A 22,311-nucleotide genomic window follows, 5' to 3' on the forward strand; every position below is an offset into this window, starting at 1 on the left:
GCAGGCATCTGAGTCTCCCCTCTGCTGTCATCTAGCCAACGTTTTCCCTGGGGCAGGACAGACATCTTGAGGCTCTTGGATGATGCAGGGGTGGAAAAGACAAGGCTTTCACAACCTCCTATGCCACATCTGCCCAAATACATTTGTGTCCTCTCTGTTGCCACCTCTTCTGGGCTCTGTCACTTATACGCTTGATTTATTGACATTTATTTGCAAGACTTATTCCCCCTGCCCCCTCCAGTCCTGTGCCAGCAAGTCTCTGAAGCACATCCAGCCCATTTTTTTCTAACTATAAGTGGACTCAGAGTTTCCCTTAATCCAGACACAGCCAGTATTTCTTCTCTCTGGACCACACACTTGAGACACATGTGCAGAAACTTAACAAAGAAAAAGAGGGGAAGTGTTAAAAGGAGAAATATGCACACTTGGCCATCTTCCCCCCTTCATCTCTAAATCCCCAAGGATAAGATCCATCCATGACTTTGGAATGTCCTAGGAAAAAACAGTCTTCTCCCTTGTCCCCCTCTCCCAACTCAACTCCTACTTAGCACTGACAAAACAACACTGCTTTATTCATGACCCTGAAAACTGCCACAATCACCGTGGAGAACAAACACCTTGCCCTTTATTCTGTCTTTTATGAAACCAGCCTAATAGTGCTGGCGCACACAAGTTCTGTTCCCCAGAAATCACTGGGGCAGGAGGACTTTCCGTTACATCTGCCACTGAGTGTTCTTACACATATTTCCAGAATCCTAACGTGCACTCGGCACGAACACATGACTTAATGTGTAGCTCCAAGCTCACTAAACCACATCTGCAGAGGCCACCTCCTACTCTAATGGTTTCCACTGCAGTCCATCTGCGACTTAACACGCTAAACCCATTTGTGTTCATGCAATACCTCCAATGTGGAAAGCACTCAAAAATATTTGTTGAATGAATAAGCACATGAACACACAAACAAATCTATTAACTGCTTAGGGTAAGTCTATGGGCTTCCCTGGTGGCTCAGATGGTAAAGAATCTGCCTACAATGCAGGAGACTCCAGTTCAATTCCTGGGTCAGGAAAATCCCCTGGAGGAGGGCATGGTAATCCACTCCAGTATTCTTGCCTGGAGAATCTCAATGACGGAGGAGCCTGGTGGGCTCCAGTCCATGGGGTCACAGAGAGTTGGACCTGACTGAGTCACTAACACTTGCGGGGTAAGACCATGGACAGTACAAAAATGAGTAAGGGAACTGGCTACCCTTGACGTCTCAAGAGAGAACAACCCCAGAGGTTTCACACTCCAGCTTACGATATTCTTTCCAGCAGAACGTGCTTCCCCACTCTAAATCACCTCACTATTCTCACTGCTCCCAAGACTCAATCCAAGCCTCAGTCCCCCTTAGCAACTTTTCCTGGCCTGACTATATGGAGCGAAATCACTCCTTTTTGTATTTCTGTTCGACATACCATATAAAAGCCTCTCCAGGGACTTCCTTGGTGGTCCAGTGGTTACAAATCTGCCTGCCAATGCAGGGGACACAGGTTCGATCCCTGATCCAGAAGATCCCACATACCGTGGGGCAAAATAAGCCCGTGTGTCACAACATGGAGCCTGAGCTCTAGAGCCTGTGAGCAGCAACTACTGAGTCCAAGCTCTAGAGCCCATGCTCTATAATAAGAGGAGCCAGTTCAATGGGAAACCCATAGACCACAACTAGAGAGTAGCCCCCTATCACAGCAGCTAGATAAAGTCCATGCACAGCAACAAAGAGCTTGTACACTGCAATAAAGACCCAGTGCAGTCAATAAATAAATAAAAATTTAAAAAAAATAAACCTCTCCAAACATGGATGCCACGGTCACAATGAAAGCACCAACTTTGTCTTGGGACAGCAGAGACCATCTTGTCCATCTCTAAACCCCAGGGCTTTGCACCATGTGCAGGAGCTGAGTGAATAAACAACTACAGGCAAAGCAAACCACAGTAAATGTTACAGGAGGGCCAAAGGCCCCGGGGTGCTCAATGAGTGAAGAAAGCAGCTGCTGGACCACACGAAGAAGAGGGCATCTGAGCTCAGCCCTGGAGGACAGGCAGGATTTTAACTGCAGAGACAAAGGCATAGGGGGTGGTAAAGGACATTAGAGAACAGACAGCTAATCTGATCAGAGAGACAGAGAACAAAAGGCAAGGGAGAAGTCTTCGGAACATACAGCCTGAAGCTAGAATATGTGCAACCCTGGGAGACAGGCACTGTTAGGATTATTTTCCCAACAGAGAAGATTTGGGAGATCACAGGTGAGGTTTGCCAACAGGATTCAGTCATTCAGTCTACTGCTCACCAACTATGACATCAGTCATTGTATAAAAAGAACACACACACAAATACATATACACACTTGTATACACGCATTCCAGTTTCTCAACAAAAACACACTGAAGGCAGGGAACTGTCCTGTGCAGAGTATTCAGCAGTGTTCTTGGCCTCCACCCACAAGGGGCCAGTAGCATCCCCCCAGTTATGACAACCAAAAACGTCTCCAGACATTGCCAAAGGTTCACCAGAGACAGTGGGTAGGATCACACCTAGATGGCAACCACCACACACACTGTCTCCCCAAGAACTTACAAGGTGGTCACAGGAACTGGGAGGAGGAGGAAGAATTGGTATTTTGGCAATCCATGCACAGAAATTCAATTTTTAAAAATATGTGCAATATTACTCCTAAAATGAAATGAAATATAGTACTGCAGGTAAGCAGCGGAGACAAGACCCACATCTTCGGACAGCAAGCTTCTACTCAGTCTCCGGCACCACACTGGGCTCCAGATGGAAGGGGGCTACAGAGCCAAAGCCTAGAGGTGGCAAGCATGGGGGGACGGAGTATACGTGTCTATCAGGGCCTGGGACTTCTGTGTAGCTGGCACTAGGCTTATCATGGATGACAGTGAGGGTCAGAGGTGAACAGGCAAGTGGCAGACACTCATGCATGGCTGTGACTCTAACTAGAGGGAGGCCATCAGAACTTGTTGGGGGCAGAGGTGGACTAGAGGACGACCCACCTGCACCAGGGTGGGTGTGGTCTGAAGAGGCCAAACCAGGACAGGACGCAGGGAGGGCTGTGGAAACCATGCAGGCTGAAGATGAGGCCTGAACCCACACAGCGGCCATGGAAAAGGAGATCTGAGGACGGAAGTGATGTCATAGACAGAGAAGCCACAGGCCTGGGCAGCAGATGGAAAGCAAGGACCAAAGCTGAGACAGAGGCTCCCAAGGACAAAAAGTAAACATACATCACTAAACTTGGGGCTTCCTCTAAGCCTGCCTAGGCGAGGCACAGATCAGCACCTCCATTTCACTGTACATGGGACAGACTGAGACAATGTAAAAGGTTTCATACGCTCTTTTAAAGTTTTCTTCTCATCGCATCCCCCTCCTTGTCCCCAAATGCACTATTACTTTGTGTCCCCCCTGAGATGGTCCACAGGTACACAAATATATATGCATATGGCTTCATTTTTGATTTTTTATAATAAAAATAGTATCTGTTTACAACAGAGGAAATAAAAATCAGGAAGGACTAGGCATCTTTTATATAGTCAATAAAAGCAAAGCCAGATTTAGAATCCTGACCTCTCCTTAAACTATATGACTGTTCTTTTTAACCTGTGCACATTCTGATTCACGCATACAGAGGATAGTTACTGAGCACTCTGCAAAGCACTGATGATACAAAGGATAGGATGGTCCCTCCTTCAAAATGGGGAGAATGACACATCACCTAACTGGTATAGTCCAGCAAAACAAGGACAAGACCAGGATGTGACCGGATGCTACAGTTCTGCTGGAGTCAGTGGCTATAAGGAAATGCAGCATGAAAGAGATGGCTTTGTCAAAATTTGTATTAGTTAGCTATTGCTGCATAACAAATTACCCCAAAACTCAGTGACCTAAAATAATAGTAAACATTTATTATCTCACAGACCTTCTGAAAGTAAAGAATCTAGAAGTGCTTTGTTTGGTAGTTCTGGCTCAGGGTCTCTAATGAGATTGGCCCAAGATACTGGCCAAGGCTGTAGTCATCTGAAGGCTTGAGCAGGTCTTAAGGATCCACGTCTAAGATGGTGCACTCAAATGGCTACTGACAGGAGGCTTCAGTCCTTCATTACATGAGACTTTCCACAGGCTGCTTGAGGGCCCTCACAACATGGCAGCTGGCTTTCCCTGGAGCAAGGGATTCAAGAGGAAGCCAGAGTGTCTTTTATGATCTAGCCTTGGAAGTCAGACTCCACCATTCCCTACTGGTCACACAGAGCAGTCCTATTCAACACGGGATGGGCCTACCAAGGAGTAAGAGTCACAGGAAGCATACATCACGGCAGCGGGTACACAGGATCTCAGAGGCCGGCTACCAGAAATGCCCTATCTACCCTGATTTACTTTGACACTGTAGATATTTGGGTCCACACTGCTTCTTATCTAATGGATTTAGAGCTTATGACATGCTCAATTTTCTGCTTAGAGTGATCACATAACAGTGCCAAGTTTTTCCACCAAGTGGAAATCTACTTAATGATCTTGGCAAGTCTTTAGAAAAATAAGCATCAGCAGAATTTAGAAGGTCAGAAAGAGGAGATCAAAAAAAGCATAACACAGACTGAGTATCATTTCTGATGACAAAATTAAGGCAGTTTTCCTTTGAGATGTTAAAGATGCAACTATTTGCAATATGATGGTGACTGCCATCATCTTTGGCTATTTAAACTAGCTCCTCTGCTTACAGTGCTCAGTTCTATGGCTTGACCACATCTGCAACTGGAAATGCACCTGACTACTGGTCCTCAGATAGTGGCCACTGTTTCTGCCTTGCTCACACTTTTGGACTCTGGGTGGTGTCCATGAATGGTTCAGAGATCTCAGAACATTTGTTCCTTTTGGGGAGATAGACAAGTGCCTTACTAAGTTTTTCTCTCTATTAACACTTCCATAAATGTCTAAAGGCATTTCTAGCACCATGACATTATAACAGCCTTGTTACAAAACAAAACTTTCCTTCTACAAACCTCACCACCAACATACCATACCAAACTTCTCCCTTCATCCATAGTCCCTATTTACCATCATCTACTTGTTCACGGACAAAGTTTATAAATTCAGTGAATGAACACTTGGCAAAGAATAAAATGTCACAAATAAAATGGGACTCTCCATTTCCCATTTCCCAATTCCCTTCCCCTTCTGCCCCACCTTCAGCAGAGAGAGACACTGGTGATAACCACGCTAAAAATGGAAATGGAGGGACCTCCCCAGTGGTCCAGACGCTAAGACTCCAAGCTCCAAATGCAGGGGGCCCATGTTGATCCCTGGTCAGGGAACTAGATCCCACATGCCACAACTAAGACCCAGCACAGATAAATATATAAATAAGTAATTTTTTTTTGCAATTTTATTTGATTTACTTATTTTTTAATTAACTTATTTTAATTGGAGGCTAATTACTTTACAATATTGTAGTGGTTTTTGCCATACATTGACATGAATCAGCCATGGGTCTACATTAATATATAAATAAATATTTTTTAAAAAGGAAATGGATTGCTGAAGAGACGCCACAGAACTGGTGCCTCCATATAAAGTGGCAGCATGAACACACACCTTGCTTGTAAAGACCAGAGCTGACTCCTTGCCACCGGAGGAATTTGCTCACATCACACATACACACACGCCTATTTAAAAGTCCTCCACAACCTAGAACCTATTATACAGAGTGAAGTGAGTCAGAAAGAGAAAGATAGGTATCTTATTCTAACGCACATATATGGAATCTAGAAAAATGTTTCTGAAGAATTTATTTACAAGGCAGCAATGGAGAAACAGACATAGAAAACAGACTTATAGATTTGGCGAGAGGGGAGGAGAAGGTGAGATGTATGGAAAGAGTAACATGGAAACTTACATTGCCATATGTAAAATAAATAGCCAACGGGAATTTGCTGTATGGCTCAGCAAACTCAAACAGGGGCTCTGGATCAACCTAGAGGGGTGGGGTGGGGAGGGAGATGGGAGGGAGGTTCAAAGGGGAGGGGACATAGGTATACCTAAGGCTGACTCATGTTGAGGTTTGACAGAAAACAACAAAATTCTGTAAAGCAATTATCCTTCAATAAAAAAAATAAATTGAAATAAATAAATAAAAGTCCTCCACGATTTCCACTGCTCTTAGGGCAAAGAAGAAAACCCTTCAGATGCACACAGGCAGTACAAGCTGGTCCCTATTCTACTCTCCACTTCCTCTCACTCCAGACTTCCGGTTATCCTTCACAGCCCAGCCTCACTGGCCTTCTTTCAATACCTTGAATAGACCATACTTCCACCCACCACCAAGTCCTTTGCACATGCTATTTCCTCTGCCTGGAACACCCTGTGAGCTTTTTTGGGGGTTGGGGGGGAAAGTGAAAGTCTTTGTAGTTCAGTCATGTCCAACTCCTTGGTACACCATGAACTATAGGCCGCTAGGCTTCTCTGTCCATGGAATTCTCCAGGCAAGAATACTGGAATGGGTAGCCATTCCTTTCTCCATGGGATCTTCCCAACCCAAGCATCAAACCTGAGTCTCCTGCACTGCCGGCAGATTCTTGACTGTCTGAGGCATCAGGGAAACCTAGTTAGTTTCTATTCACCCTTCAGATTCCATCCTCATTTTGTTCAAGGAAGCCTCCCTTGCCTCCCTCCATCCCTCCATCCCTCCATTTCAAGGTGCTTATCACAATACACATATTTATACATGTGTCTATCACTCCCACTCTGTTCCATTTTATCCCCACAACCCAGCACAGTGCCTGGCACAAATGAAATGCTCAATGCATAACTGCCTAATTAACTAATGACTATGGATGAACTACTTATTGATAGAGAGTCCAAAACTGTATCAACAATCCATTCCCAACTGTGAAGACATGATGCTGACTATTGGTTGTCAAACCTTCTGAGTTATTTTATGCCTTGACCTCTGGTCACTCTTCACCCAAATGGGAAACAGGCAAGAACTGTCCTCCCTCCCCTGGGCAAGCAAGACCAGGATGAGGCTTTTTACTTCTCCTCCTCCTGATTAAGGAAATGGCAACCCACTCCAGTACCCTTGCCTGGAAAATCCCATGGACGGAGAAGCCTGGTAGGCTACAGTCCATGGGGTCACAAAGAGTCGGACACAATTGAGCGACTTCACTTTTATTTTCCTCCTGATTAAGTTTCCACACTTGCTTATCACACCCACATGTGAATTCACTGTGATTTTCTGGGTCATCCGAGTGTACCGGGTGACTGGAAAGTCCTACTTCCACTCCTCTTTCCCAGGAGCTGTAGGAATATATCCAAAGCAGGGATGCAGGGGGTGTGGGTTTGATCCCTGGTCGAGGACCTAAAATACCATACACTACAAGGCATAGGCAAAAAAAAATTTTTTTTAATTTTTTAAATTAACAATAAATAAAAGGAGTTGGGCACATAGTCAGCAGGTTCAAGATGGGCTACTGCCCAGAAACTCTCAGAGAGATCCTGGGAAAGGAACTGTCATTCTCATGTCTAATTCTTAAGGATTTCATACAGAAAAGACTAGGAGGGTGTCAAGTTGCAGAACGATGTGCTGGTTCCCTCCTGACGGCTGCCATTGGAAGTAGTAAGCCTTTCCTGATCTCCTACAGGCACGGGCCTCAAACACAGCACCTGTAACTTCATCTTCCTCTTATTTGCACATTTTCTCCCCACAAGACTGTATAAGATCTTTGAAGCTAGAAGTCATGGTTGGCCTGACTTGTGTTCTCAGTGACTGGCAGTGGTAAAACACACACAAATATTTGACGGGAAATGAATGGGCATGTGGGGGACTCTGACTCTGTGTTCTACACCCACGGCAAGTGACTTTGGCAGCTCAGGTCAAACACCAGGAGTGAAGTGCCAGGATGTTCTTATTGTTCACCAAGACTCATAAGAGGCTTACCAGGACCCATGTGCACAGCCACAGGGAGGTGACATGTCTGGGGCTTTGATGGAAGGTTCAAAGCAAACATCCTAGGACACCACACCAAGCCTCCTACTTAGCTACTTTTTAATCAGGACAGAATGCAGAAGAGTGATATAATTATTAAGAGCCAGTTCAGGGGAGAGGGAAACTAGAGAGAGGAAAAAAAAGAAGGAAAAGGAGAACTTTTTTAACCTTGAATCTTTCCCGTTTTACTTTTGTTGATGGAGGGTTCTGATTCACACTAGATCCATTAGAAAAGAGACAGTTTCCTTTCCCTGCGCACTGATTACAAACCTGCTGCATCCCCTAACATCTCTGCATCTTTGCATTCCCTACTCTCAACAGCGGCCCTTCAGAGTAAGTTGATTATGTGATGTTAAAGAGCTGAGGAAATACGGATTTCTACAGTTTCCCTCACTAACCTGGCTCCCCCTTGGAGAAGACAGAAATGAGATTTTACACTGAATTAGCCTTCTCTTAAGAGAGGCAATTCCACTGATCCTAAATTAGCGCTGGTTTTACCATCTGACCCTCTATTGACCTCACGCTTTGAAAAGAAATTGTTCACAGATTGGTAGGAAAGAGGGAAGGAAAAATCTAGATGTGCTATGGGGAAGCAGCATATATTCGGTTTTATAAGCTTGAGTGACATTTCCAAATCACTGAGTAAAACATAAACATAAGGCCATAATCGAAGGGCAGTTTTGGAGAGGGGGAAAAAAGTTTCAACATTACTGAATTTGAATAAAATTTCTCTAAGGGTTAAAGAATATAAAATGTGGGCATAACATTAGAAAGAAAATATACTATAAAGAGCAGAACAATATAAAAGCACACAGACTCAACATATAAGTATGTAATATACAACCCTGTAAAGCAACTATACTCTGATTTTAAAAAACAAATAATTTTAATTGATCATACATATATTCCCTGATTTCATTCTGATGGTGCTACGGAAGGAATTTAGGTACAACTGTATTAACTTTCTCTTTTTAATTTTTTTTTTAAACTGGAAGATTTTGGGGATTACAATACTATGCAATTCTTTCAAAATGTTCAGAAGGATGTAGTTTTAACCTGCAGGAGTACATAAACTTTTAGTTTACCATTTTTCCTCAACAACAACAAAAATGTATGTAATACAAAAACAGGCTGCTTTTAGAAATTTCTCAAATGTATCATTAATTAAGCCAAATACAATGCTTTTCCCCTTGCTTTTCCTATTTCCAGACTTGGCTGCTTGTCTTCAAGTCCCTGCATCTACATCCTCCTCTTTCTCCTCCACTCCTAAGCCCATCTTCTCTGTCCAGTCACAGCCCCCGAGCAGTGTCCCCCTCCCTCGTGGATTCCTCATCGTCCTGCCCAACAGCACGGCTGCCCTGCTTCTCACTACCCGACTTCCCCCAAAGGCCCCAGTGGAAACTTCCTATTCCCGGAAAGGCCTCCTTCCCAGCACCCAGGACCTGGCTTGGTCATTCTTCCTTCCTCACCCGTCATCATGCCCCCTGGGGGGTCTCTCCTGTCAGGTCTGACCTGAGCTCATTCCTCCTCACGCCTTACTTCTTCCAGCTGCTAATCTCTCCCACTTCTTGGTCACACCTCTACAGAACCACGCCCCCATTAGATCCCTAATAAAAAACAAAGTGCTCCCTCTCACCACTTAAAATCTACTCATCTGGGACTTCCCTGGTGGCTCAGTGATCGAGAATCTGCCTGCCAATGCAGAGGATATGGGTTCAATCCATGGTCTGGGAAAATTTCTCATGCTGCAGAGCCACTAAGCCCATGCACCACAACTACTGAAGCCCACACACCCTAGAGTCTGTGCTCTGCATCAAGAGAAGCCATCGCAGTAAGACTGCACACTGCAACGAAGAGTAGCCCCCTCTCTCTGCAACCAAAGAAAGCCTATGCAGCCATGAAGATCCAGCACAGCCAAAGCAGAAAAAAGGAAAGAAAACCTACTCACCTGTCATGGCGTTAGGGTATTCAAGCAGTCCTCACAATTTCAATCCACCTCATCTTTTCTATTGTAAATTTTTGGTGATTTTTTTTTTTAATTACTTCAAAAGAATCCAACATTTTATTATAAAAAATTTCAAACATTAGCAAAGCAGAGAAAAGTGAAAGCGAAAGTGGCTCAGTCATGTGACTCTATGCAACCCCATGGACTATACAGTCCAGGGAATTCTCCAGGCCAGAATACTGGAGTGGGTAGCCTTTCCCTTCTCCAGGGGATCTTCCCAACACAGGGATTGAACCCAAGTAGAGAGAATAGTATAATTAACTGAGTCATCACCAAATTTTAACACTTATCATCACAAAGCTAATCTGGCTTCAACCATACCCCTACTCATTTTCTCCCCCCAGTGAATTATTTTAAAGCAAATTCCATAAAACAACACAGACTAACAAATGCAGAGAACAAGCTAGTGGTTATCAGGGGGAGAGGCAAGAGGATATTAAGAAGTACAGACTACTATGTATAAAATAAGTAAACTAAAAGGATACATTGTACAGCACAGGGAATATACCCTGTGTTTACAGTCATTTTAAATGGCATAAATCTATAAAAATATTGAATCACTATGTCATACACTTCAAACTAATAGTATATATCAACTATACTTCAATTAAAAAAATAAAAACAAAGCAAATTCCAGATAGCCTTCTACTTCACCCATAAATAATATTAGGTTGGCCAAAAAATTCATTTGGAGTTTTCTGTAAGCTGTTACAGATAAACCAGAACAAACTTGGTGGCCAACCCAATACTTTAGTTGCTTTAAAAGATAAAGACTTTGAAAAACAGTACTTTGGCCACCTCATGCAAAGAGTTGACTCATTGGAAAAGACCCTGATGCTGGGAGGGATTGGGGGCAGGAGGAGAAGGGGACACCAGAGGATGAGATGGCTGGATGGCATCACCGACGTGATGGGCATGAGTTTGAGTAAACTCTGGGAGTTGGTGATGGACAGGGAGGCCTGGCGTGCTGCGATTCATGTGGTCGCAAAGAGTCGGACACGACTGAGCGACTGAACTGAACACTGTTTTCACCCCTAAAAATTCTGTTTATATTGTTTCTTACTATCAGTAAAAACAGAGATAGTGTTTAAGTGTCCCCAATTATTTATTTTTTTGGTTTTTTATAATTGGTTGGTTTGAAATGAGAGCCAAACACGGTTCATGCTTTGGATTAGGGTCTCTGACTCTTAAAACTCTCTTTTTGTGTCTAACCACTTAACTTCAAGGATTCCCTTGCAGCTCAGATGATTAGGAATCTGCCTGCAATGCAAGAGACCCGGGTTCAATTGCTGGGTTGGTAAGATCCCCTGGAGTAACAACCCACTCCAGCATTCTTGCCTGGAAAATCCCATGGTCAGAGGAGCCTGGTGGGCTACAGTCCATAGGATCGCCAAGAGTTGGACACGACTAAACGACAAACACTTTCGCTCCACTTCACCTTAACTTCTCTTGCTCCACAAGGCTCCAGCCCAGACACACATCGCACGTTCCCACCTAACAAGGTGTTCCTTATGCTGTACTTGGTTCCCCAGTGTCCTCAGCCTCCATGCTCACACGTCCAAATACCCCTCACTGCTCCCTCCATGAAATCTTTCCTGGTTGCCACCAACACAAGCCATCTCCTATGGCACTTCATTTCTACTTCATTTGGGGCATTTACTCTTTCCAATTCTGTAACTGGCAATACCAGGCCCCCAGAAACTCTTAAGGTCCAAGAGGCAAGCAGGGAAGTTGGTAGAGGAGCTGGAATTTGACCTGAGTCTAGTCTCCGAGAAATCTGAAAACACTGACCACTGACTACACTTCTCTTTTGCTCAAGAACTGGGAACAAGAAGAGGGTAAGGATTAAAATAAGATGCTATCAGCTGTGGAGAGTCTTCATTTCACTCCCAGATGACAGTCACACACTGCCTGTCCATTTCTGCATGTGGATCCCAGCCACTGCCACAAACTCAAGGAGAAAGAGGACATTTCCTTTTCAAAACTGGAAAGAGTGTAAAAGAGTATAAAAGAACACAACATTAAAAATAGAAGTATGTTATGAAACAACATGTAAAAGTCCTCAACAGTCCTTTTAAAGACTGCATGATAGAATCCTCTAACAACGTGAAGACTCCCCCCCCCTTCTGTGGGGAGATAACTGAAGCAGCTTACCTAATGCCCCCAACCATGTTCACTCTGCTGTACAAGGACACCACCCCCCCACCCTCCAAAGCCCCCAGCACCAGGGAGCTCATGAATTCTCTTCTGTTGAGCAATCAATCTGTTCTTAAAAAGGTGCGGCTCTCTGGGTCTACGAAAACCACTTTTACAGAGTATCTGTTTGGAATACCTATAAAACATCCTTAATATAATGCGATGGTTTTCACCAAATGTTCTAGCAATTTAAAACTTTTAGTGCTCAAGCTCCAGTGAGGATGAAGTATTTGCTATGTGACAGTGATAAAATAGCACTTTAGGAATTTTTGGCCCTGGGGTAGTGGCAAAAATTTAAAAAACTGATGCCAGGAGGTTGGGCTGCCTCCTAAGGCTTACCAAGGAAATAAACCTTCTAAAATAATACACTTCCTTAACAAAATGTCAGCTTTTAATCACAGTAGTGGATGAGTCCCTACCAAGACAGGAAAAGTCTAAAGGCTGGTATATAAATTTAAGTAACACTTTACAAAATTAAAAAATCTTATTTAATGCTCTCTCTTCCAAGTAGTTAATATAACACTACTAGATTTCTATTATATAGTACCCACATATACATAATGTAACAAAAAGGCAGCATCTGTCCATTACAGTGCTAATTTTTTTTCCATTAAATATGATCCTTTTCTGTTCAGCCACATTTGCCACATTTGTTCAGCAAACACCTTCAGAAGCAAAAGCTAATGAGGTGTAAAAACACAATCATGATCCTCTTTAAGAAACCGCAGGGAAATGAAAAAGCAAGGCAGAGAAATTCACAGAGAAACAGCAGTTTCCTAAAAGATTTCCCACATCATCACTGGAGAAAATTTAACCGGAACCACACACTAGGGACTGAAAATCCAGTTAAGAGAGGAACTGATCCTCCACTTTCACTCATCAGACACTGCAGAGATGTGATCATGCATCAGACACTGCGCGAGGGACATGGACAAGAGGACAAAAGTCACACACTGTCAACCTGCAGATGGCCTGTATTTGGTCTGTGTGATCCTTTTTTGTCTAATGTGAAGCAATGCTTAAAAGTCAGGAGCCTAAATCTTTAAGATTATCTCATTCCCATACAACAAAGATACGTCCTCACCTACCATCATTCCCTTCCCTGCTTATAACATGCGACAGCAAAGGACCTAGAAGCTTCCAATAAAGTCTCCTGCATCCTATGTGTGCTGTAAGCTTAATTCTCCTTAGAGTCAAAACACTGCAAACCTGCCAAATATCCTCAACTACCCCCTTCAATGAGTAAACCATGTTAACTCAAGCTTTGATGTAAGGTCTGAAGATAATAAAGACGTGATGGGTCCAAAGGAAAATTATTTTACTCAGCAGCCTGTTGGCGTGTTCCCCAAGAAGCAGCAGCACATACAGGCCAAGAGCAAGGACACCAGGCTGCTGCACAGAAAGAAAATGAGATGGAAAAAACAGATATGTCCCTGCAAAGCACTGAAAATTAAATGAGTTTCACTTTTCTCCCTCAAACGAAACCAAACCTCAAAAAAGTTAAGATAGGCAAACGAACAAAAAAGTTAAGATAGGCTTTTTTCTTTAACTACCTCAGTTATAATAAACCCAAACCGACTATTTTTCCCAAACGTTTTACTGTTATACAAACAAATCCATTTTTCACTTCTTGTCATCTGCAATTACTGTGCTGTAACTGAAGATCAGTGAATCACTATGGAGTGTAGGGGAGAGAGGACTGACCAGCTCTGAGCTGTTACTGTAGTCATCACAGAATAAACAATATCAAGCCTTCTTTCTTCATCATCTTTAACCTATATATGGCAGAGAACATAAAAAATTTACACTGTGTAATTCCTCTCTTTCCCTAAAGATGGCATGACATTTCAAAACATTTTCCCCTTCATTTCCCCCTTTTCATAATCAGCCAACTCAAGGCCCACACCAAAGACCTCAAAATAATTTAGAATCCATTTGTAGGAGCCAAGAATTCAATTAAGAGAAAAATTATCTCGCAAAGCTTTGGGCAATTCAGCTCATTAACCCTCTTGTAACTGTGCTGAGAAAAGAACTTGAATCGTCTAACAAAAGACTTCACAAGTCAGAAAGAACAGAGCGGAGCAGGGGGGAAAGATGCCAGAAACATCCTGTCCGCAATCCTGCCCCATCAGCAAAGGCAGCAATGCCCTAGGAATCCTGGAAGGGGTCACTTCTGGGCCTCTAAATCTCACCATGTACCAGAGATTTTAAGCAGGGCCCTTAAATTTTTTATGTTTATGGACTTAAGGTGGTCAACAGCATAACTGCTGAGTTTACTGCTTGTGAATAAGGTCCGGATCAACAGGACTTTCCTGGTGGCTCAGATGGTAAAGAATCTGCCTGCAGTGCAGGAGAATCCAGGTTCAATCCCTGGGTCAGGAAGACCCCCTGGAGAAGGGAATGGCTACACACTCCAGTATTCTTGCCTGGAGAATCCCATGGACAGAGGAGCCTGGTGGGCTACAGTCCATGGAGCTGCAGAGAGCCAGACATGACTGAGTGACCAACACTTTCACTTTTCACTTCCTGGATCAATGATGGGATGAAACTGAGTTTCACTCTGTCATGAAAAGGAAGGCAAACAACGGACACAGGTTTGGGCGAGGGGGTCCTGGGCCTCCCCTGTGCCCCACCTGCCCCCTCCAGCCAGCACCCACCTTAGTGGCCTCCTCCACGCTCTCCCGCAGGGCCAGGAGCTCGGCGTCATACTGCTCCTTCAGCTTGTCCATCTCCCGGTCGTGGCTGGAAACCTCTTCCTTCAGGGCTCCCTTCAGCGCGGTGAGTTCACGCTCCCGCTTCCTCAAGAGGTCTTCCTGCTCCTCTTTGGCGATGAGCAGATGCTGAAGGTCCTGCTTTGCCTGCAGGAGCTCCTGCAGAGAGAACACACGAGCAGGGAGCTGAGGATACAAGTGTTCTGTTGAGCGGCCCTGCGCCTCCACCTCGGCCCCCGCACTCAGGGTCACACCCTCACCAGACCTCCCTATTCTCTCCCCCGCACGCTACATACTGGCTGAGCCTCCATCCTCTCTTTCTCTTCCCCTTCTCACAAGCCACCATATCCCTTGATTCCACTACCTTAGCTTTCCTGAGATTTAATTTGAGGTAGAAAAGGGAAACTGGTTTTATTCTCGATGCTCTGAGGTGCCAGGTCTGTGTTTTCCATCTCACTTCACTTCAGTGCAATGGTCTGCAGTCCCTGCTTCCCTGGTAGCTCAGAGGGTAAAGTGTCTGCCTGCAATGCAGGAGACCCGAGTTCAATCCCTGGGTCGGAAAGATACCCTGGAGAAGGAAATGGCAACCCACTCCAGTACTTTTGCCTGGAGAATCCCATGGATGGAGGAGCCTGGTAGGCTACAGTCCACGGGGTCACTAAGAGTCGGACACAACTGAACGACTTCACTTTCACTTTTCACTTCAGTGCAACGGTCTGCAGTCCCTGCAAGTGGCCTTCATGAGCTGTTGCTTCATTGGCAGGGGAGGAGGGGACCAGATGCCGACTTGCTGGCCTCTCTTACTTCACCCCCGGAACCCTGATCCCACAGCCCAAGTCCTCAGGATGCCTCTGCTCCATTCTGAGCAGGGATAATAGTCACACATTCTCCACCTTCCCTGCCTCATAACCTCACTGCTCACGAGCAAAGTCACCAAACTGGGGCAGCAAGTTCCACTACCAGCGGCATCACCTCAACACAACTGTGTCCTGCCTAAGCTGGGCATTCCTCTCAGGTCACCATTCCTTGTCAGACCTGCTCAGCAACCCTCAGGCTCAGGCTTCCCCTGCCCCACAGACGTCCCTACTGTGCACTCAGCCAGGACTTGGGCTTGATCACCCAGCTCCTCTGCATGCCAGGCCTCCTCCCCGCCCCAAGCCACTTCACGGACAGCCAGCTTCCTCCTCACCAGGCTGCTCCTAGTCTTTACTGATCAGTCGTCTTTTTTTTTTTCCTGTCATTTTGTTCCTTTCTGTTTCCTTGAATCTATGTCCTTTTCCTCAGGGGACAAGAATCCTCTCAGTCAAGGGCAAAAACAAAAAAAATACACACACAAAAAACCAAGCTTTCCACCAAACTTTTGAAAGTATAATTTCTGTTCACTGTGTGTACTTCTTGATCACCTTAATCTCTTGCAAATGGCTTTTGCTCCTACTATACTGCCACTGTTCCCTCCAAGGTTGGCCTCTTCACCTCGACATCCAAAGGCCTTTGCTAAGTCTTCACTTTTCTTTACTCTCCTTTGATCCTCTTTGGGGCTTCCCAGCTGGCTCAGTAGTAAAGAACCCGCCTGCCAATGCAGGAGATGCAGGTTCAGTCCCTGGATTGGGAAGAACCCCTGGAGGAGGAAATGGCAACCCACTCCTGTATTCTTGCAGGAAAATCCCAAGGACAGAGGAACCTGGAAGGCCACAGTTCATGGGGCCACAAAGAATCAGACGTGACTGAGCAACTGAGCATACACACAAGCTTTGATCCTCTGCACCCGTACCCTTAGAATTCTCTTTCCCCTGCAGTTCAAAGATACTACATGCTCCTGTTTTCTTCCCTTGGGCCACTTTTTCTGTGACAATCTTTTCTGGCTTTTCCCTCCCTCTTCCTAAAAAGCTAAGATGATCCCCAAGAATGTGACTTCACATTCTTCACTCTTTTTTGGCAAGTTCACCTAGTTTTGTTTTGTTTTCCAACTATTAATTCTACATAAATAACTCCCAAACCTTTACCTCCAACTCTTATCTGAGTTCAGACCTGCAAGACTCAGCCATCTGGATGTCCCTCAGGCACCTAAGATTCAGGAGGCTTATGTTTCTCAGTGAATTCATCAAGTCTCTTCCTCTCCTCTTCCTTTGTTCATTACTCTCAGGGACAACAGCACCTGCTCAGGAGCTCACAGGCTCGGGAGCTTGGTAACAACCTTGATCCCTCTCATCTTTGTCCCTCATGACTAAATAGTTCTGTAACATCTAAGATCCTTTTCCCCCTCTCCGGGGTTAGGCTCTCCTCACCTCTGGCCCAGGTGGTTTGCACGAGCTACCAACGGCTCCCCCACCTCCAGTTTCTCATCTGCAGTCTATGCCATCACCCACAAGGTATCTTCTGTCAGGGGCATCCTTCACCCCTCTTGGTCCCATCTGTCTCTGTCTTTCAGAAAACCTCTCAAGACTCAGATACTGTATGACCTACTCCAAGAAGTCTTCCTTGAATCCTCTTCCTGAATACCCAACCTCACTTTAGCTGTGCTTCTCACAGTACTTAATACTTTTACCTTGCAGTCCTTGTATCTAGATGCTATTTGCTTATCTCTCTCAGCTGGTGAAGAATCCGCCTGCAATTCAGGAGACCCCAGTTTGATTCCTGGGTGAGGAAGATCCGCTGGAGAAGGGATGGGCTACCCGCTCCAGTATTCTTGGGCTTCCCTGGTGGCTCAGCTAGTAAAGAATCCACCCACAGTGCAGGAGACCCTGGTTCGATTCCTGGGTCAGAAAGATCCCCTGGAGAAGGGAAAGGCTACTCACTCCAGTATTCTGGCCTGGAGAATGGACTGTACAGTCCGTGGGGTTGCAGAGAGTCAGACACAATTGAGTGACTTTCACTTTCACTCACAAGATTACAAACTTCTTGAAAAGAAAACAGATCTGATTTATATTTTTGACGCATGGATCAGTGATAGCTGGGAGCAGGCCTGTTCTGGGCATATATTAGAATGGGCAGTACAGCAAGAGACTGGAGATGTCAGAATTCTAAACTCATCCGTTCTTTCACTGGTAGTTCATGAGTAAATACACATCCTGTCCTCTCAGAGCACCTGTAGAACTAAAGGAAGGGCTGTCACCCAAGAACTGAGGTCTCAAGAGAGAAAAATATTTTGCATTCAAGATGTGGGTCACTGATGAGGGGGTGACACTATTAGTATCAATTTAAGAAAAACTGACAATGGAATTTCCTTCCTTTGTTCTAGAGCAGGGGTCTCCAACCCCCAGGTCACAGACTGATGCTGGTCTGTGGCCTGTTAGGAAGCAGGCTGCACAGGAGGAGGAGGTGGGCAATGGGAAAAGCTTTATTTGTATTTACAGCTGCTCCCCATCACTCACATTATGACCTCAGCTCCGCCTCCTGTCAGATCAGCAGTGGCGTTAGATTCTCATAGGAACACGAACCCTACCGTAAACTGTGCATATGAGGGATCTAGGGTGTGCACTCCCTATGAGAATCTAATGCCTGGTGATCTGAGTTGGAGCTGAGGCGGTGATGCTAGCACTAGGGAGCAGCTGCAAATACACACTATTAGCAGAGAAGTTTGACTGCACAGAGACCGTAATAAATCTATTGCTTGCAGACTCATATCAAAACTCTCAGATGGGACCATCTAGTTGCAGGAAAACGACCTCAGGGCTCCCACTGATACTGCATTATGGTGAGTTGTACAATTATTATAAATTATATCACAAAGTAACAATTGTAATAGAAATAAAGTGCACAGTAAATGTAATGCACTTGAATCAACCCGCCTACCCTGCCCTGGTCTGTGGAAAAACTGTCTTCCACAAAACCAGTCGTGGAAAAGGTTGGGGACCATTGCTCACATTGCTAGGGCATGTACATACATTAAATCAGGGGAAAGTGAAAATCGCTCAGTCGTGTCTGACTCTTTGCAACCCCAAGGAATTCTCCAGGCCAGAATACTGGGGTAGGTATCCTATCCCTTCTCCAGCGGATCTTCTCAACCTTGGAACTGAACCAGGGTCTCCTGCATTTCAGGCAGATTCTTTACCAGCTGAGCTATCAGAGAAGCCCCATTAAACCAGGGGAGCCTCTGCAATTCCAGGGTGGAGCTGCACTGCACAGACTAAGACTTAGTTCCTTAAGAATCGAGCTGGCAGGCATTAATAAGCTCAGAAGAAACTTCCAGAGAATCATCCAGGTAACTAGAGCAACTCTGACTCTTCCAAAGCACCAAACACAAAACACATAAGCAAATTTTATGACAATATATACCATTCTGCTATTTATCAAACTGTCCAGTTCACGGCTATTAGAAACACCCTCCCCACATCACTGTTGCTATTGGCAACCCCTCTAGGTCTTCCTGGAGCCTCCTGCCAGCTTCTTCACAGCAGGCCTTGTGAGTCTACTCCTGTTTCCTGCTCTTACTCTCACACATTTCTCAATTGTTTTGATGATAACGCAGTTCCTCTTCCCACACTTATCTTTTCCAGGATATATCTGTGTTTCATGTTGCCTTTTGTGTACTGCCACCAATGCATGTCAAGAAACTAAGTTTTTATGGTCCATTCTACACCAACATGCTGTTATCTGTGACTGGGGCTGCTGCTTAAATGGACTGTGCTGTACCAATCCAATCAGATTACACCTCACCATATCACTGAGAAGCACTTGAAGCTTTCCAGGGTAGAGACCAAAAGGCACCGGGAGATTTCAAAAACTTCACCACCTCTGAGGCTTTACTGTCAATTCTATCAAGCCAAAGAAGTGAGATAAAACATATTGCTGCTTTCTAATCACTCAATCGTGTCTGATTCTTTGCGACCCCTAGGACTGTAGCCTGCCAGCCTCCTCTGTCCGTGGGATTTCCCAGGCCAAGAATACTGGAGTGGGTTGCCATTTCCTTCTCCAGGGAATCTTCCAGACCCAGGGATCAAACCCGTGTCTCCTGCATTGGCAGGTGAATTCTTTACCACTGGGCCACCAAGGATACAAGAGTAAAACATATAAATCTCAAAATATATGCAAACATCCACCAGAGATGCACATGCCAGTCTGCAGACTCCCACCAAAGAAAACAAAGGAAAACTCTGGGTATGCAGAATCAGCACTTTCAAAACCTATACACATCTAGGCTAGCTTCACACGAAGCCACAAGAGATAAAGACCTAGTATGGATGTATATTTGGGGGTGGATGGGGAGGAGTAGGGGGGTTAAGCTAAAAAGACTATTTGGTACTAACTACATAATAAGAATTATGCTAAGCACTTCTAAAAATCATAGATGAATACTATTGTTCTCATTTATTTAAAAAAAAAAACTGGAATTCTGAGATGCTATTAATAACATGCCTAAGATAACCCAGCATATAAGTGATAGAGCCAAGATGAGACCCAGATTGGATAACAATGCTGGTTCTCTTCACCGTACAGCCTCTGCAGGCCTGACAACAAAACTACATGCTCAAGAGAGGCTGAGGAGCAAGCAGTGTGGCTGTGCTCTGGCTCTCGGATGCAAATGAAGAGTACTGGATTCAGTTGGAAGTGCCTAGAAGGAGGTCTACCTATTTAAACTGAAGCAAAGAAACTTGCCCAGAACCTGAAAAGACAACAAGGAAAGTTGAGAAGAAAAGGGAGCATGCTCTGGGAGCTGGCTGTTAACAGCAACAAGCCAGAGGCTGTCCTAACAGTAGGGGCACAGAAAGACACAGACCAGAACATCCAGAGGAGCCACTCACAAGTCCACAGAACATCTTCACACACCACCTACCCATAGGTATTCCATGTCAACAGGAAAAAAACCATTGATCTAGACCCTTTGCACAAAAGCTTCCACAGAAGCTCTTGCTCACAGAAAAGACAAGTAAAGGTCATATATCAAAACTACAGCTGACAATCCAAAAATCAAACAAAAAAGAAAGAAAAGAAATGGGAATTCCATGACAGTCCAGTGGTTAGGACTCCTTGCTTCCACTGCAGGGAGCACTGGTTTGACCCCTGGTCAGGAAACTAAGATCTCAACACGCTACATGGTGTGCCCTCCCCTCAAAAAAACATACAGCTGACAAAGAATTATGTCATTTTTTCCACAGAAAGATGGCCTAGAAATTGTAACACAGCTGGTGAGAATCATCATTTTCTTTACTGTGTATAATATTCAGTAACATCACTTCAAAATAAGCTTATACTTACTTTAGAGATTTTATTTCTGAGCACCAGTCTACCCCTAAACCAACAGGATTTCATAACCAGAATATTTTACTGATATGTAAGTACTTGCATCTTGGTAAATGTCAGGGATAAAACACCATAGGATTCTGTTGGCCTATCTGTCAACACTATAAGCTCCCATCAGAGATGATCTTCAGTAATCAGAGAACCCCCACTGTCATGAAGCTTAGAGAGAGGTCTCATTTTTACCCATCACTACCAAACCCAAGGGAAACATACTCAGGGTCAAAGAAATGACTACTTGAGCTATAATTATTTTTGTATCTTAAATAAAAAAAGAAATTCAAAACCATCAGTTGGTTACTTAAGAATAACAAAGTCATTCTATTCTTGGTCATTTATTAATATCTGGCTTATCCTAAGAGAATAGGTATTTTGTACTATGTCTTCCTTTCTTCTGTCTTTCCTTTAATCTTTTTTTTTTTTTAAATAATGATTCTATCCTCTTTTCATACTGACTCCATATAGAGACCCAACGTCATTTAATAGAATGTATAGTATTAAAAGATATTTCCTGAAAAATCTTGTGCATTATGCAGGCCTCACAAAATACAGGGCCTTCAAGCTTTTCCAAGCATTCAAAAGCAGAAGTGTTTAATGTTTGCTGAGTTTAAGAGTCTCTTCTAAGCCAAGTCCAATGGAAAAGTTGGCTACAACTATAATCTGTTATCAGATTCCCCCGACCACTTTTTATTAAGATACGAAGAATAAACTGAAAGTGATGAGGAGATGGGGTCTATTTAATTTGTGATATAAAAATCATAGATCATTTTTCAAATGTCACTGACATGTCAAAGGAAACTGATAAAAATAGTGAGGACAATTTTCCAGAGGGAGAGAAACCCACTTTGGCACAGAGAAGCTCACTGTGTCCTAACTTATCTTGCAGAAAGGCAGCAGTAGAAGATATAGCTCCCATTATAAGAAGGGCAAAAAAACAGAAGGCCAGCAACACCAGGAACATTTTTAAGAAAAGATGTGCTGTTTCCCTTTCCTGCGATTCTCACTATTAGCCTCTGCCTGAAAACACATCACCAAAACTGAAGCTCACATCACACTTGCTGTGTACCATGTGTAAGTCACTCAGTCGTATACGACTCTTTGTGACCCCACGGACTGCAGCCCACCA

At 44.3% G+C, this 22,311-nt stretch overlaps 1 protein-coding gene across 9 annotated transcripts in view; it reads right to left on the minus strand.

The window, feature by feature from the left end:
• CGNL1 (cingulin like 1) overlaps nucleotides 1-22,311 on the minus strand; it is a 170,296-nt gene that overhangs the window by 73,129 nt on the left and 74,856 nt on the right. For all 9 annotated transcript variants that reach the window (XM_043471861.1, XM_043471852.1, XM_043471853.1 and 6 more), the window contains one exon: nucleotides 14,895-15,107. In XM_043471861.1, coding sequence (XP_043327796.1) covers nucleotides 14,895-15,107 — 213 coding nt within the window. The remainder of the gene's footprint in view (nucleotides 1-14,894; nucleotides 15,108-22,311) is intronic.

This window comes from Cervus canadensis, chromosome 6 (assembly GCF_019320065.1).
Source record: "Cervus canadensis isolate Bull #8, Minnesota chromosome 6, ASM1932006v1, whole genome shotgun sequence".
In the NCBI taxonomy this organism is placed as follows: Eukaryota; Metazoa; Chordata; class Mammalia; order Artiodactyla; family Cervidae; genus Cervus; species Cervus canadensis.